This window comes from Lepidochelys olivacea, assembly GCF_965140295.1.
Source record: "Lepidochelys olivacea isolate rLepOli2 genome assembly, chromosome: 15".
NCBI lineage: Eukaryota > Metazoa > Chordata > Testudines > Cheloniidae > Lepidochelys > Lepidochelys olivacea.
The window spans coordinates 17535617-17551523 of NC_140425.1; the positions used below are offsets into that span (position 1 = coordinate 17535617).

The 15907-nt window shown below is 41.2% G+C and overlaps 1 protein-coding gene across 1 annotated transcript in view; it reads right to left on the minus strand.

The window, feature by feature from the left end:
• Positions 1–2137: 2137 nt before the first annotated feature.
• The window catches only part of PPIL2 (peptidylprolyl isomerase like 2), a 116286-nt gene continuing 102516 nt past the window's right edge, over positions 2138–15907 (minus strand). The window contains exons 17-20 of the mRNA XM_084649456.1: positions 6305–6377; positions 6076–6138; positions 5398–5537; positions 2138–3813 (exon numbers count right to left, since the gene is read on the minus strand). Coding sequence (XP_084505582.1) covers positions 3720–3813; positions 5398–5537; positions 6076–6138; positions 6305–6377 — 370 coding nt within the window. The 3' untranslated portion in view covers positions 2138–3719. The remainder of the gene's footprint in view (positions 3814–5397; positions 5538–6075; positions 6139–6304; positions 6378–15907) is intronic.

Genomic DNA, 15907 nt, shown 5'->3' on the forward strand with positions numbered 1-15907 from the left:
ATCCAGGTTTTCTCACCCTCCACCCCCCCACACAAATTCACTCTCCTGCTGGTAATAGCTCATCCAAAGTGACCACTCTCCCTACAATGTGCATGATAATCAAGGTGGGCCATTTCCAGCACAAATCCAGGTTCTCTCACCCCCCCCACTCCCATACACACACAAACTCACTCTCCTGCTGGTAATAGCTCATCCAAACTGACCACTCTCCAAGTTTAAATCCAAGTTAAACCAGAACATCGGGGGGGGGGGAGGAGGAAAAAACAAGGGGAAATAGGCTACCTTGCATAATGATTTAGCCACTCCCAGTCTCTATTTAAGCCTAAATTAATAGTATCCAATTTGCAAATGAATTCCAATTCAGCAGTTTCTCGCTGGAGTCTGGATTTGAAGTTTTTTTGTTCTCCTTTTCTTTTTGCGAATACAGACTAACACAGCTGTTACTCTGAAACCTGTTTTAAGATAGCGACCTTCATGTCTGTGATTGCGTGACCAGAGAGATTGAAGTGTTCTCCGACTGGTTTATGAATGTTATAATTCTTGACATCTGATTTGTGTCCATTTATTCTTTTACGTAGAGACTGTCCAGTTTGACCAATGTAAATGGCAGAGGGGCATTGCTGGCACATGATGGCATATATTACATTGGTGGATGTGCAGGTGAACGAGCCTCTGATAGTGTGGCTGATGTTATTAGGCCTTGTGATGGTGTCCCCTGAATAGATATGTGGGCACAGTTGGCAGCGGGCTTTGTTGCAAGGATAAGTTCCTGGGTTAGGAAGTTAGGAGGTATTGTTTCATATTCTCTGTGTGTATATAAAGTCTGCTGCAGTTTCCACGGTATTGGTTAGGTACTTCACTTTGCCACTCAATGGTGTAGGCTATTTAGGCAAGTTGCTGAATGAACTGTTAACACAGTGCTGCAGTGAAATCATACACCAAGCCCAGAACTTTCTCTCTAGGATTGCAAGTGTGTCAATACGAAGCACCAGAGAGATACTCTGAAACCTGAGATAACACTGTATCTCACACACTGGAAATACGTTCTGCATAGGCATGTCTGTCACCTAATTCTATTCAAATAACCCCACACATTCCCCCCCCCCAACTCCCCCTCCCCGCCCCAGGGCCAGCCTGTATTTAGTACAAAGGTAAAGAATAATAGTGGTGGTCACCGCATAACAGTACCTGGGCCAGTGAAAGCATTCAGAGGAAGAATAAAGAGAACAGAAATAATGGGGCTGTACAATCAGAGTAGCAGACAGTCCCCGCTACAGTCTAAACAGACGAAGGACATAAATCCTGAAATGTTTTATCTAAAACCAAACCCAGCCTCTGCTTTGAACCCAATTCCCAGCCTGAGGCTCTGTCCACCATCTCCTCAGCCCATCTCTAATGTTGGTTTACTTTTAGTTACCTGAACTTCAGGCTCTGTGTTGGCTATGATCGGAACTACCAACATATATCCAGCCAGCCACTGACCACACTGCCAATGTCACTGTGTTGCAAACTGAAGTTTAACTCTAATGCATAAGTGGTGCTCGCTGTGACTGAAGTGTCTTGGGTGAAGACTGCCTGCCAACAGCCAATCTAATTCTCAAATTGTTTTCCTCCTATTTTTGCGTTTATCTTTTGCGGTGTTGAGGAGTTTAAAAAGACACGGCTACCGTGAACTCTCGCAAAATGTATAAAAATGCAAGCCTGTAATGGAATTGGAAGGTACGCAGGGCAACCAGGTGGTACAAGATTTGTGAGCTTTGCAACCATATGTATATTACAACAGTTATTAAACAGGAGAGCTCAGCAAAGATTTGCCAGGAAAGGGAGCTAGAAATTTTAGTAATACACAAAGAAAGTCAGTTTCAGAGAAATGCCACAATGTTTCCTGTGCCAAGATTTGGACACATGCTTATTCTGTTCAAACTTATATACTACAAACTATTTTAAAACAAAAAAATCCCTATTCTTTTCAAGCTAGTTTGAACTTCCTATAATTTACAGAAAGTCATAATCATATCCAAAAGAGTCCAAAGATCTTTATAGATAGATCTGCTAAAGTATGGATGAATCATTTCCTTGTACTTTGTAATGCCATAGTCCTAGAAAATATCTGAATAAGAGCAGTCACAATGGCAAGTGTTCAAAAGGAAATAAAAGCTTTTAATGAAAACATTTCACCAAAAGTTCAATTTTGTATAAATGCAGAGTTCTTTTAAAACAAGACACTTAACAGAAATGCGTTATTTACAAATCTGATTGCAAAAGCAGTACTCAGCTTCTGAGATGGAGTAAGGAGGGGATTTCTGCTGATTCAAAATGTATGGGAGGAGCAGTGGAAAAGAATTGCTCTGTAGGACAAATACCTCACCTCTTTAGGCCACAAGGATGGTAACAAACAGAGGGTGAAGAATATTAGGAGGTTAAGAAGGTTAAATGCTATGGGCTGATACAAGTCACTTCTTCCTAAATTCTTAAGTTTGGAAACATCTTAATTTGTGTGTGCCTGGCTACTCTGGGTAATTAATATATTTGGGGCTGATTCTGGAAGGGATTTAAGCAGCTGAGGTGAATAGGTACAGGTTGTGCATGCCCTTTGACATCACATTATCCTAATGAGGTCTCTCTCTAGTTGGACACTGTAAAAAGGAGGTATCAGATGGATGTGATTTCTGGGACTGTTACAAGCAGTTAACGAAAGCAGGGCGCTCTCTCTCTTTCCTATGAGAGCAGAACTCAGTCCTGTTATTCTGCAATGACAAGGACAGGTTTAAAAACTAAATCTACAATGCTGCTTCTTACTAGTCACTTGTCCCAAATGGAAGCTACACAAGATAAAGACAGGGTTCTGAACCGGTATCTTCTGGCCTTTAGTCAGAGTGGCGCTGATGGTGACACTGGTGTTTCAGTGGCTATGAGCAAAGCTGGCTACCAAGACAGAACAATAAATGGGCCAACATGGTGGCCCAACTGCTCGACAGTGCCAAGTGGAGGCTCTGGATTAGGCTGCCAGTCCTGATCAGCTGTTTCCCAGGCTGTGGCAGGGTTTGGTTGGCTGCAGACAGCTTGTTCAGGCCCATGGATTTATGTTGATTGCCAGCAACCTCTCAACCCATTAACAAGCAGTATGGATAGGCTCCAGAGGCACTCCTTGGGCAGAATAAGGGTGGCTGCACAGGGGCTCAGAAAGGAAGGGAGGTGGAGAGAGGACAATAAGTGGCACCCCGGGGTTCCAGTAAAGAGCTTGGGGGAAAGACTAAAGCTAGGGGTAGAGTGTCATCACTGATTTCCCCCAATTCACTCAGCTGGCATGGACCTGTCTCATCTGGAAGCGATTCCCTGAAAAAAGGAGCTCGCTCACCACCACGCCTGTTCCCTGAGCTCCTGTCCCGACGGAGATGACTCTGCTTAATCTGCCAAGCAGCGAAGTAGACAAAGAGGCTCTAGATAATCAACAGTCTGAAAGAGTAGTGGGGGTGCCCACTCCACGGCTGTAAAATCCACCATAACCCAGGGCTTCAAGGAAGATGCAGTTGGAGGAATGTAGCTCTCTAGAGAACAAAGCCGCATTAAGGAGCTTTTACAAAGCAGTGATTTTCTTCCCCACTAGAAGGGTGGGCCAGTGCTTTCCCTCCCCAGGACAGCCTGCCTTTCATGCCCCTTGGGGTTGGTGGGAGGCTTTTTTTTTGCTGTACTGCTCCAGTGACAGGCTCTCCACTCTACTACCAGGAACTGAAATCCCCAAAGCCTGTGCTCCTTTTCTCTTTCTTCACAGCTGCACTGGTTGAAGGCCCATCATCATCTGCTGTTCGTTTTCTGCAGCCAAAATGAAAACAAATATCAGTGACTGCTAATGTTAGCTGGCTAAAGGCAGCTGGATTCCTTTCCCTTCCAAGTGTGATATAGAATGGAGCTAGCCTGTCACATACAAATTACAGAGACGCTTTGGCTGCAGCACTGAGATGTGGTTTGCAGGGGTGTTGAAGATGCAGGGTTTTGGTCTAGCTCATTAAAGAGAGAGGGGCCACTTAAAATTTTGGAGACGGTTTCAGGTTTGGATTTTGGACACTCCCGAAATGTGGAAGGGATAGGGGGGTTTGAATCTATGGCTTTGGTTCAGGCCCAGCACATAGGAACACAGGCAAATCCGAAAGCATAAGCCTTTTTGCTCACCTTCCTATGGAGTGCTTAGTGTTTTTAAATGCAAAAGGATTAAAAGCAGTTCGCAGGGCACAATGCAAAGAGTATGGGGCTGTGTGACATTTCCCACTCCTCTTGGTGCTGCCAAATGCATCTTGATCCAGACCAAGAGCAGCCCATGTTGCTATTCCTGGCATCTCTTGAGCAGAGCCTATGAATCATGCAGAAATTTACTTGATTGCCAGGTCCCATGAGGTGGCCAATAGGGATCAGACTGAAACCACCAAAGGTTTCATTGGAGACCAGTGTCACGCATGTTACAGAGAAGACTGCAGGGATGAAAGACATTGGGAAAAAAACTCAGGGAACCAGTTGGCCACTCAGCATAGACTATTAATCTTGCAAACTTTCCTACATGTTTCCATAGTAACCACGGTGGAGCAGGAAACCAATTTTAAGTTCAACTGAATTTCAGCACAATTTTAGAAGAGGTGAACAGCAACACTTGTAGCTAAACTTTTAAAAGACCCAAATGATTAACAATGTACATGTGCTGGCTAAAATTACAGGACACATTTTCAACTGAATGGGCACCAGAATCTCCCAACTGCACAGACATACAGGCTCATCAACAGCCAAGGTCCATACATACAAATACATGCCTTTGCGGACACTACAATGTGACAGCTACATTTGTGGGAGGATTTGGTAGAAGCCTGTTCAAAACGTAGAGGTACAAATTACTTTTAATTTTCCAAAATAGTTGAAAAGCTGGGCCAGGGTTTGGCGCTCGCCCTTGGAAAGCTAAACTATCAATAGTACAAGGTGTGTGCAGGGAAATGCTGCTGTAGAGTTCTTAGTAACAGCTGCAGAAGGGGAAACACAGAAGACTGAATTCAGGTTCTGTCCAGGAAGTGATGGACAGGCTCCTCAACAAAGATTATAAAAGTGTTTGTAACCACACACACATACATGCTGTTAATGATCAGCTGTGGCTTTTACATTGAGCCTTTAAAAAAAAAGTTAGCTTTTTAATCCTTAAAACAATAGGGCCAGACACTGACTGCTGTGATTGGTACATGAACGTCCCTAGCAAGGTCCATTGACATCAAACAAACAGCTGGTATGTGACAGTGTGTCCCATACAATACTGAGCCGTAACACTAGTACTGGGTAACACTAGTGCCACAGCGGACAGGGGAGTTCCCAGTGCAAGAGAGCACAAACACTGAACAAAGCACCGTTGTGCAAGGGACTTACGTTGCAGCCATATTAATATACTTCCCAATGCCCTGCCGGTAAGTTTTGGGAGCCTGGCTCTCTTTCTTTGGCAGGACAGCCTTAGTTTTGGTTTTGGCTGCTTCCTCCTCTTGTCGGGCCTTCTCTCTTTCTGCAGAGATCTGAGAAAAATGAGTATTATTAGAGTATGTTACAAGAGATTAGTTCAAAGAAAAGGCGACCGTGTCTAAAGCGCTTTGTAGTTACAAAGCACTGTAACATACCATCACTGCCATGACTTAACGGTGCATGCTTGGCTGACGGTGCCTCAAGGGGGCCACTAGGAATGAATGGTCTATGGCCATCGCTCCATTGCAGGTGATAGGCAACTACCATTGGGAAGGCAGAGGTAACTCTGGGGGACATGGGGGAGCCTTTAAAAGTCTGGTGTATTATGAACCTTGTGCTGCTTTACTCTCCAAACTACTATCCACTCCAACACTAGCATGTTTCTAGCAAATAAGACAGCCTCAAATTGCAGCTGTTCAGTCTTTGTTTGTAAACATAGGTGTAAGCACCCTAGGGGAAGACAAGAAAGGCATGCAACATGGGATGAGTATAACCCTAACCCTAACCCCTAACCCTAAGAAGTGGACGGGACTACAGTTTAGAATTAAATATTTCTTTGCAAACCTATCAAACAGATGATTCCCTCCTCACCTGAGCATCTGCCTCTTCATACGGATCAACAAAAACAGTTATTGATTTAATTCGTATTTCCTCCTGGGAACAGAAAATTAAAATTAAAGGTACCAGAAGCTGCTAATTGGGTTTGTTTCATTTTCCTGAAGCTAACTTTTAAAAATAAGCAGTAACAGGGGACACATTCAGGGGACACACATGCACTCCCTTTGTTTGGTGACCCTTTTGGTTTAAGTTTAAGTAGTACCTTGGGACGATCTGTTTTTGGATCGCTGTCCACATTCTCCATAGCTGTCAGAGCCTCAAAACCACCAACCACTCTAAAACAGAAGAAAGGATTTAATTTCCAGCTGTACCGATGGAACATTAACCACTCATTGTGGAGGGCGATGCGGCAGATGTTTCCCCTCAGCTTGAAAAGAGACAAATCCATGCTACATGTGCTTAGCAGATATATAGAAACCCAGACAATGAGTATCGTATCCCAACATGGCCCTGTGGGCCAAAGCGAAGGTTTTAAAACCAAGATGAACATTCTTAAAGGAAGGAGATAAAATCAACACACTGGCGAGTCATTTGAGGTTGTATTGTGACAACTCCCTAAAATAGCAGTTGGGAACAAAGGAATTAATACTGGTTTGTCACAAATTATAACCCACCACAGCAAACTGGTTTTGCTAGAAGATAATTACTTCTAGCTTTATTAAACACTTTCACTCTAACAACTAGCCCTGGATCTTTATAAATCACAAATAATAAAGGCCCCATCCAGCAAGGGACATAACTACATACTTGGCTTCAAACACATAAGTATTCCTGTTGAATTCAATGGAACTGCTCATGTGCTAAAAGTTAAACATGTGCTTAAGTGTTTTCCTGGATTGGGGCCAAAGTGCAAGATGTAAAATAATCCGAATTCAGTCATCGGGAGGTTTTGATGAAAGGGAAGGAGTTAGTTGCCCTATGCACCCAGAAGCCTCCTGCTGATGAATTTTAGCAGTGTCAAATCACCTGTACTAAACTTTCACTCAGTGCTGGAAAGAGGCCAGGTACTGCAAGGATGAAATCAAACTCCAGTTGTAGCTATATTTTCTCAGTACCCAATTTATGGCTGTCTGACTTAAGTGCTGATCTTTCACTGTGGTGAAGTACGTGGTGTGCACACATTTAACAAGTCAGACTTAATGATATCTGATCAGAATAAAAAAGACTTCAATTTGTGAAGGCCAAATGCTGGATCAGTATGAATTAAAATGTGGGTCACTGTGAAAATGACCGGACTTTGGATTCTACCATAAAGTCCTCTAGAATCAGCAATGTTGTTGTTAAAACTGATATTCAGAAGCGTGATAACACAGGGCTAGAGCAGAATGGAGGGAGTCTTAATGGATGGAGATATCTTCAATGAGGAACAGCTGGGAGACCTACATAGAATTAATCTCAACTCTTCCGCTTGGGGGAAATCTGACAAAGCACTGAGTACAGACAATAGACCCAAATTAACTCTGTCTCAAACGCAGGTAATAAAGTAACAGACCAATATAGGTACAAACGCTTTTGCAGAAAGAAAAAGGTGTTTAAGAAAAGTTTCACTGTTATTCTAAAACCTGAAAAGCTCTAAAAAAAGATGGCATGACTCCATTAAAGAGATGCTCTTATGGAATTACACCATATAGGTACAAGAACACCTTAGCAATGTACTAGGAGCAATGTTATAATGAAAACCAGAACATTTCACACTGATTGGAGTGTTCCCTCCAAATCTAATGCTCTATTGTGTTCCTTTAAATTACAGTTCCTGCATGGAAACACCGCCAGATCAGGCAGGGTCATGTTGAAGCTTTTACAATGTCAAGCTGAGCTGGGGAGCCGAGTTCTAGCAGTGTCTCTTTTTCAGTCCATATATAAAAATCTGGGGCCCACTTCAGTACTAGTGTTCCCTGCTCGGATAACGGGGTGTACTTGCTAACTTTACAGGTGCAATTTTGGAGGTCACTTTAAATCACACAAGCTGTTAGAAAAATAACATCACACAAACATCAAAAAGTATTCTTTGTATTGTGCTTACTAAGCTAAGAATCCTTCCTTTGATTTCAGTGGGCACTGGATCAGTATACTGCATGTACAATGGTTTGGTTAATGCTGCCTATGGCTGCTTCACTCAGAACTCTTATGGCTGTTTAGCTTTAAATGTTATAGACTTCCCTTTGTGCTGATGTGTTTTCTCACGGAAGGAAAAAGTTGGTCTAGCTACCACTCCATGTGGACAGGGGGAACATTTTTGGTAACAAGGCATTTGGACGCACATCATCATCATCATCACCACAAATTTGTCATCCATGTGAAAACAGCATCAATAAATAAGGAAAAAAACTGCCTAGGTAACAAATAAGTTACTTGTTTTTGTTCTTTGCTTCAGGCTAATTAAAAAAGCCTCTGAATCAAAAATATGAGAGGGCTTCTGTAAAAAAATATCTGATAGCAGTTCTGGTTTTCTCAGGGATGGAACTTTTTTAAGTAACTGTCACTCAGAAAACTGAACCATTTTATAGATTTAAGGCAGCTTTATGAATTAAGTCCAAATTCTTGTATACCTTCCATGAATTCTGTGCTCAGGAAGGCAAAATGAGAGTTCAGTTCACTAACGAAAATCACCATGTAATACAGGCAAAACCACGTCTCCGTATATAATTCTCTTTTTTCCATATCATGGATTCTCTATTATAACCTCTAACACACCAGGTATTAGCTTAACCCCTTCAGATGAGAATGCCTCAGTCAATAAGTAAGTAGTATTAAAAACTACTTTCATGTATTAATATTCATGCATGGTGACATATTACATGCTTCTAATGTAATTTCTGTGTCCTTGCAGACCTTTGACAGATATTCAGCTCTAACCAGTTCTAACAAGACTTGAAGTCATTTGGGACAGCAACAGGATTTTCTTGATGCTGATATTATCACACTCTGTTTTTCAAAGAAATCGTTACCTGTTAGGGCAATTAAAATGGTTGAAATACTGTTTGGTGATGAAACAACTGTATAGCAAGCTGGTAGCCTAGTACTTACATTGTTCATACACTCCTTGTAAGGGTTACATGAATAAAATGCAATTGACCAAAACTAACTTTGTTTGTACTATGGGGATTCCGACGAGCAAATGTTTTTTCCTTATGTAAGGCCTTGTCTACACACAAACGTACCACTTTGGCTACACTGGTGGAGGCAAAGCAGGACAGCCCCCTAGTGTGGACCCAGTTATATCAGTATAAATGTGCTTATAGCACGGTAGCTTTTTTAGTCCCATATAGAAAGGGAAATAAGCTATCCTGGTATAAAGCAACTTGATATTATTGTAACTGCATCCACACTACTAAACTATCCAAAAAACAAAAATAATCACATCCCTAACTTACAGTTACATTGATACAAAAACTGATACAAAAACTTTGGCTAGACCAGGTACAAAAGGACAAGAAAAGTCAGACCCAGCCAGACACAGAAAATGACGTAAGCTAAAATAATTTCTAAATATTTGTGCAACACAATCTTGCTACAATTATTAATTTTGTTGCTGCTGCTGCACTGCTTTACAAAACCTCTCCACTTCAGTCCTCAAGGGTCTTATCTACATTTTACATTTAGATCCCAGCTTCACATGGCTGTTAAACAATAAAAATATTTATGCAGGCTAGAGAAGTCTCAGGTTTTTTTGTTTTTTTTTTGAAACTCTAGGTAGCACACAGGGGAAATCTTCCCAGAGTTCCATAGAGCTTCCAAAACCCTGCACACACTTTTGAGATTTTATAGCAGATACCCAATTTTCATCTCCTCCTCCTGGCTGATATCACAGATTCACTTATAATGCTGAAAATTAAACCAAACTCTAAAGATATGCTCTCTGTATTTTTAATTGCCCCTGAAGCAAACTTAGGATTTGATACAGGAGGGTTTTCTAACCAATAGTTCCATTCATTATCTTCTTGTGTTTTCATGATAATTTAGAAGCAGCCAGATAGCTGAGCACTGGAAATCTCAATGAAATATTACCGTATCCCAAGGCTAGACATCCTACAATATTAATGTATTTTGCTGGTATTTATGGAGCTTCATCTTTTGATAAGATGAATGAAAAATTAGAAATTTTCTGTTGCCAGTATTTTTTCAAAGACTGAGTGCCATTTCTAGTTTAGACCCCATATCTGATCTATTTTTACATACTTCTCACTGGGAGGGAAATGGTGAGAGATTGTACTCCAGAATCCAAGTAGCCTCAAGGGTTTTGTTCTTTTTCTGAGATCCATCACTGTGTTGCCCCAAAATTATTAAATGTATTACAAAGGTGCCCATTAGCACTCATCCTTATGTAGAATCTACAATATTTTGAAATCTGCTACCATCTTTGTTATTAACTAGTATTGTTAAAGTCTGACTTGAAATAATGAAGTTTACCTGGCCTCGAGGGCAGGGACAGTTTATTACTTTGTGTTTGTACAGTGTTGAACAATGAGGCCCTGATTTTGGTTTGGGTCTCCGGATGTTACCATAATACCAATAATAAAAGTACTCATTACTGTGAGTACTCAGAATAATAAGTACTACATTCAGTAGTAAGAATTTACTTGACTAGACCCTTGAACTGTATCCTCAGACTCATATGATTGTGTAGCTAGAAAACAACATGCAAGAATGCTACCACAGAGACAGTGGAGGGACCACTAATTAACTAGGAGCTCCAGGACTGAGATGAAAGCAGTACGAGAGAGATGAAAGCTGAAAGACTAAACAGTGCAGTATAAAGGGAAAAACTTTGAAACGGACAAGAAGGAATGGATCAATGAACTTTCTGAAGCTTCCTTTGGGTTGTGGAACACCGAAAAAATCTTCCTTTGATCCTAAAAGCAAAAATGAATCTACAAGTTGCCATTGGGTCAGGAAAAGAGAGGCCTGAATGCTGAAATCTGAAAGGCCCTAACAATTGTTTGTACTGTGTAGCTCCTAGAGGCTTAGTCAGGAACCAGGCACCATTGTGCTAGGTGATGTACACAGTCGGTGCCCGCAAGATCTTACCGTTTAAGACATCAGGCTCTCGGTTTATAAGAATGTCTTTTCGGGTCAGTCATAGGAGGCATATGAGCCAGGTCTTAGTTTACCATTATCAGTACATTTTTGTTTAAAATGCACTCAAAGACTTTTGCTTAGTCAATCTAGTGCCTATGTTAGGGGTTTTTCCTATTGCTTTTACTCTTCCTTGCTGACACTTAGTTTCAGACTGACTGGCATTCCAGCACTTTGGCAGAACTTTCATTGGATTTGCATTTAGTAATGAGGACATTAGTCTCTATTTGACAGGTTTCAGAAGTAGCAGCCGTGTTAGTCTGTATTCGCAAAAAGAAAAGGAGTACTTGTGGCACCGCAGAGACTAACAAATTTATCTGAGCATAAGCTTCGTGAGCTACAGCTCACTTCATCGGCTGCTACTCTGAAAGGTTCATAACAATTGTTTGTTCAGAGCAAGCACCATGAATATGTGAGTCACTCCTTTATACAGTTTGGATCTTTGATCTGCAGAGACCATGAATTGGTATCAGCCGGACAATGGTCCCCTACTCCTCAGGGAGGAGCTTCAAAAGGCTGAGTCTTTGCATAACTAGAGGTGGTAATTTGCATTCTCCTCCCCAAGTATTTCCTAGGAACTTCACTTAACTTTGCCTGGCCCATTGTTTAAAATAATGCTTTGAAGTTCATAACAATCCCCAAGGTTTACATTGGCCACGTCTCCCGGCAAAAGCAGTTACATGTAACCCCATCATAATACAAAAACTTTGCATTTTTAATACAATGGGCTCTAAAGATACTTAAATTTAATTCAATAAGGTTTGTCCAGGGTATCCCAAGAAATTGCCATAGCTGTCACACAACAGCCAATCAATTCTGAAATAATATAATTACTTTTGATTGTTCCAGCCAACAGATTTTAGCCAACTGCCCTATACACAAGAAAAGATACTATACCCTCTCCCCCTCCTCTCGCATTCAGAGTTCTGCTCTCACAGAATTGCATGAGCAGCAGTGACATTACTTCCAGAAGAACAGCTTAAGCTCACTGTCCTCTCTGTATTGATAATTTTTATGCATGGGTCATGTTGTCGTGTCTTGTGAGCAGCTAGTCAGGAGCCAGCAATCTTTGAATCGTTATGATGGTTCTGCCTCTGATTTTGGAGGTTTCTTCAGCTCACACTTGATTTCAGAATTCATAGACAGGACATCATTGGAGACCTTGACCTTTCTTACTGAAGGTCAAACTATATGTCTGGATGCACACTGAGTGGCACTTACACTCATAGGTGGGAAATGTGATTGGGGAAAAAAAGAGGAGCAAGTGTACCGTGACCCTGATCATATTTCCTTTGTCGGGAGCACTCAGTGTGCCCCCCTGCCTCCTTACTCACCTCCTCATCCCAGGCTTAATTTGTCCCCCAACATGCCTGGATGAGTAAATCTTCTGTGAAAAGTGATAGTAAACAAATATACAAATATCACTTTTCACAGTAGCAGACTTACTACCTAGCAATCTGAAAAAAATCTAAACATGCAAAGCACCGTATTTTTGTTTCTATTCTGTTTAGGTCCAGTAAAGAATAGCGATAACTGTACATTATTGTTATTACTGAGTCTGCAAAAAACCCCAAGATAAATAAATTACAATGATATGGACATGTATATATGTGCATATTTATTTGTTTTGCCTAAAGTTAATTAACTATTTTAGGAAAAATTCTCAGAGCGGCCACCAGCAAGAGTTGGCGGCTGTCCTCTGAGGCTACCAAAAATTATGTTGTGAGAACCCCTGAGCTAGGGTAATGATATAAAAAGGAACTCAGAGGAATGTCCCCATGCAGTGGGCCTTCCTAAAATGCTTCTCTTCCAGAAGAAAATGCCTGCCCCACACTGGGCAGAGATGGTAAATACCAAATGGCTTACACCAATTTGGGTTTTTCAATTAAATGTCTTAACAAGCAGTTAGAAGTCAGCAAAAGCCATTAGTTAATTTTCAAGTTAATTACAGCATTTTTAATGTCATGCAGTTCATTGCCAATTATCACTGGAGAGGGTAATTACTGAATTAATCTAGGCAACTCCACTGCAGCAGGAAATCCACACAGCCTATAATACACCTTCATTTGAAGACACTGTCTCCTCTTCACTCTCTTTACGACGATTACGTATACGAGGCAAAATTCTACCCTTAAGTACATATATGCAACCCTACTGGCAAAAACAGAAGTTGCATGAAGGAGGGAACAGCTGAGCGCAGAATTTGGCTCTCAGCATATAGTGATGTTCTTATATTGTCCAAAAGAAATAACCCTCAATTTCATGTTGAAGCCAGAAATCTACATAGTACAATCTGATTTAGAATCCACTAAAAAAGGGACTTCAGATTTCAGGGACAATACTCGAGTTACAACTGAAGTTAACTTCGCAGTGAAGACAAGCCCTTAGGTACAGGCAGTGCAGTTACTATAGGAATATGTTCACTCACAGCTTTTAACATTAGAACTTGTTTAAGTGAGATAGAATGCTGGCCAGGAAACTGAAGTTATCCACTTTCGTTTCACAAAGTGATACAGGAGCTTCAACTTGTACCTGGAGGAGCCACTAGCAAGGCAAATGGGATACCTTGGCAGAAGGAGAGTAACTCAGGGAGTGCAGTTATTGAAATGTCAGTACTGGGAACATTAACAGTCAGAAATTACTATTGTGCTAAGTGCCAACAATATGCTTGGTTCTACAGAACACATACCATGAAACCAATCCCTGCCTGAAAACTTACAATGGGCTATACTGGGAAGCCCAGTGGAAAATAATATATCAGAGATACTAAACAGCTCAGCTATATAACATCTAATCACACTGAGTACTACATACATTTATTTTAAGCAGTTTTTCAAATTGAGTAAAAATCAAAAGTCAATAAAAGAGTTGCAATAAAAAAGAAAAAAAAGAAAAGAAAAAGCATAGGATTCTAAGGAACGATCAATGAAATAGTCTGATAAAACTGAACGTATATACTACTACACTGACATGTTCATTTGAACAGCTTTACATAATTTAGCACCATCTATTATCAGTGCTTGCACCTGCAGCGATGGAAACAACGACATGCTGCACTTTCTTTGCAGATCTGCATTATATTCCTTGGCCTTTGCAATATTTGGGGTTTTGAATGGACTAGAACCATGGGAACACCATTCCACTCACAACAGGGAATGGTCCTAGGAATTCCACATGTTGATACTCATTGGGTTAATATTTTTACCATTGTACCACAATGGTAATTGTTGCACTTCAGGGCAACTGCACCTGTATTCTCCCTTGCAACTCTCTCAAGGGCACCCTCCCTGGGCTCCCAGCTCCTCAGCCATCATCTCTCTTGGGTAGATACCCACGTCTCTCCCGCCTGACTGGGGTTTGTCCAGGCCGCACAATTCCCTGCCTTCCAGAATAGGGTGTGTACTTTGCTCTCTTCCTAGAGGCTACACACAGCATAATGGCCCAAACTTATAAGTTAGCACTCAGCTCTTCATAAACAAGCACATTTATTCTTACAGTGAAAGCATTAAAAACATATTAAAACAATAAAAATCTACACATGCTAATAAGCTTACCAGAGATCACTCCAACTTCAGGCTCTGGTAGGTGTCAATCCTTGAAAATCCACAACTGGGTTTTCCCCATGGTTACAAGTTCCTAACTGTCTCAGATTCAGAATCAGAACAACCATGCAATCCTGCCTTTATACCACTTCATGTTCATGTAACAGGTGATCAACAGACAAAGGTCCACTCCTTTGGGCATAGCTTTGAAAGGCTGGGTTTTTGCATAACTGGAGGTGAGGAATTTGCAGCCAGGAAAAACTCTCCCTACATAGTTCCCAGGAAAACCACTTCACACTTTTTGTTCCAAAAGTCCATTCTTGTCTGGCATATTGTTCTCTAAAAACCTTTGAAACCCCAGGTCTCACATCTGTCACATCTCCCCCCTCAAGAGGTTACACACAATCCCAATCCACAATGACAAATAAATCATTCACTTAATACAATGGATCCCAAAGATACTTAAACTTAATTTATATGGTCTCCTAAGGATGTTGCAGGAAATTGCCATATCTGTCACAGTAATGACATTAGGATGCAAAATAAAGGGTGCTCAGAAGAGCTGGCCCTATGCAATAGCTCAGTATTCTATGCCACCACATAGGAAACACTGGGTCATGACTGACCTATTGGTTGGCAGTTCCTGAAGTGATGAAGGTAGAGTGTTGAAGAGGTAATCTTTTTGTGTCACAATTGTGTCACAGTGATGAGTGTGTAAATATTTAAAAAAAGAGAACAAGAGTGCTGATTGTTCCATTCTTGACCATTCCTGGAGGCCCATCAACAGAAAATCTCACAATAATTTGGTGACTGATGATGATGAAAGAGTGGACAGGGAGAAAAATGATGGCAAAGGGAATGTCCGACTGGTGGTGGTGCTGGAATACCCACGACCTACTCGGCGCAAGAGGAGTGTGCTCTGCCACAAAATAAGTGAAAGGAGAAAAGAGACGTCAACAAAATTAGACATTAAAAGGCTATTTCCAGGTGTCAGACCCAGAGAAATGTGCAGGAAATCAGCTAATGAGCATGGAAAGTAAGAGGAATATTTGTCAATTGAGGCCCACAGAGATGAGGACAGAGTTTGCTCTTAAATCAGGATTTTGCTTCAAATCAAGTGTAAAAGTTACCAGACTCATCTCCATGGCTTGAAAGTACACAGGACATACTATATCCATGATGTAGTT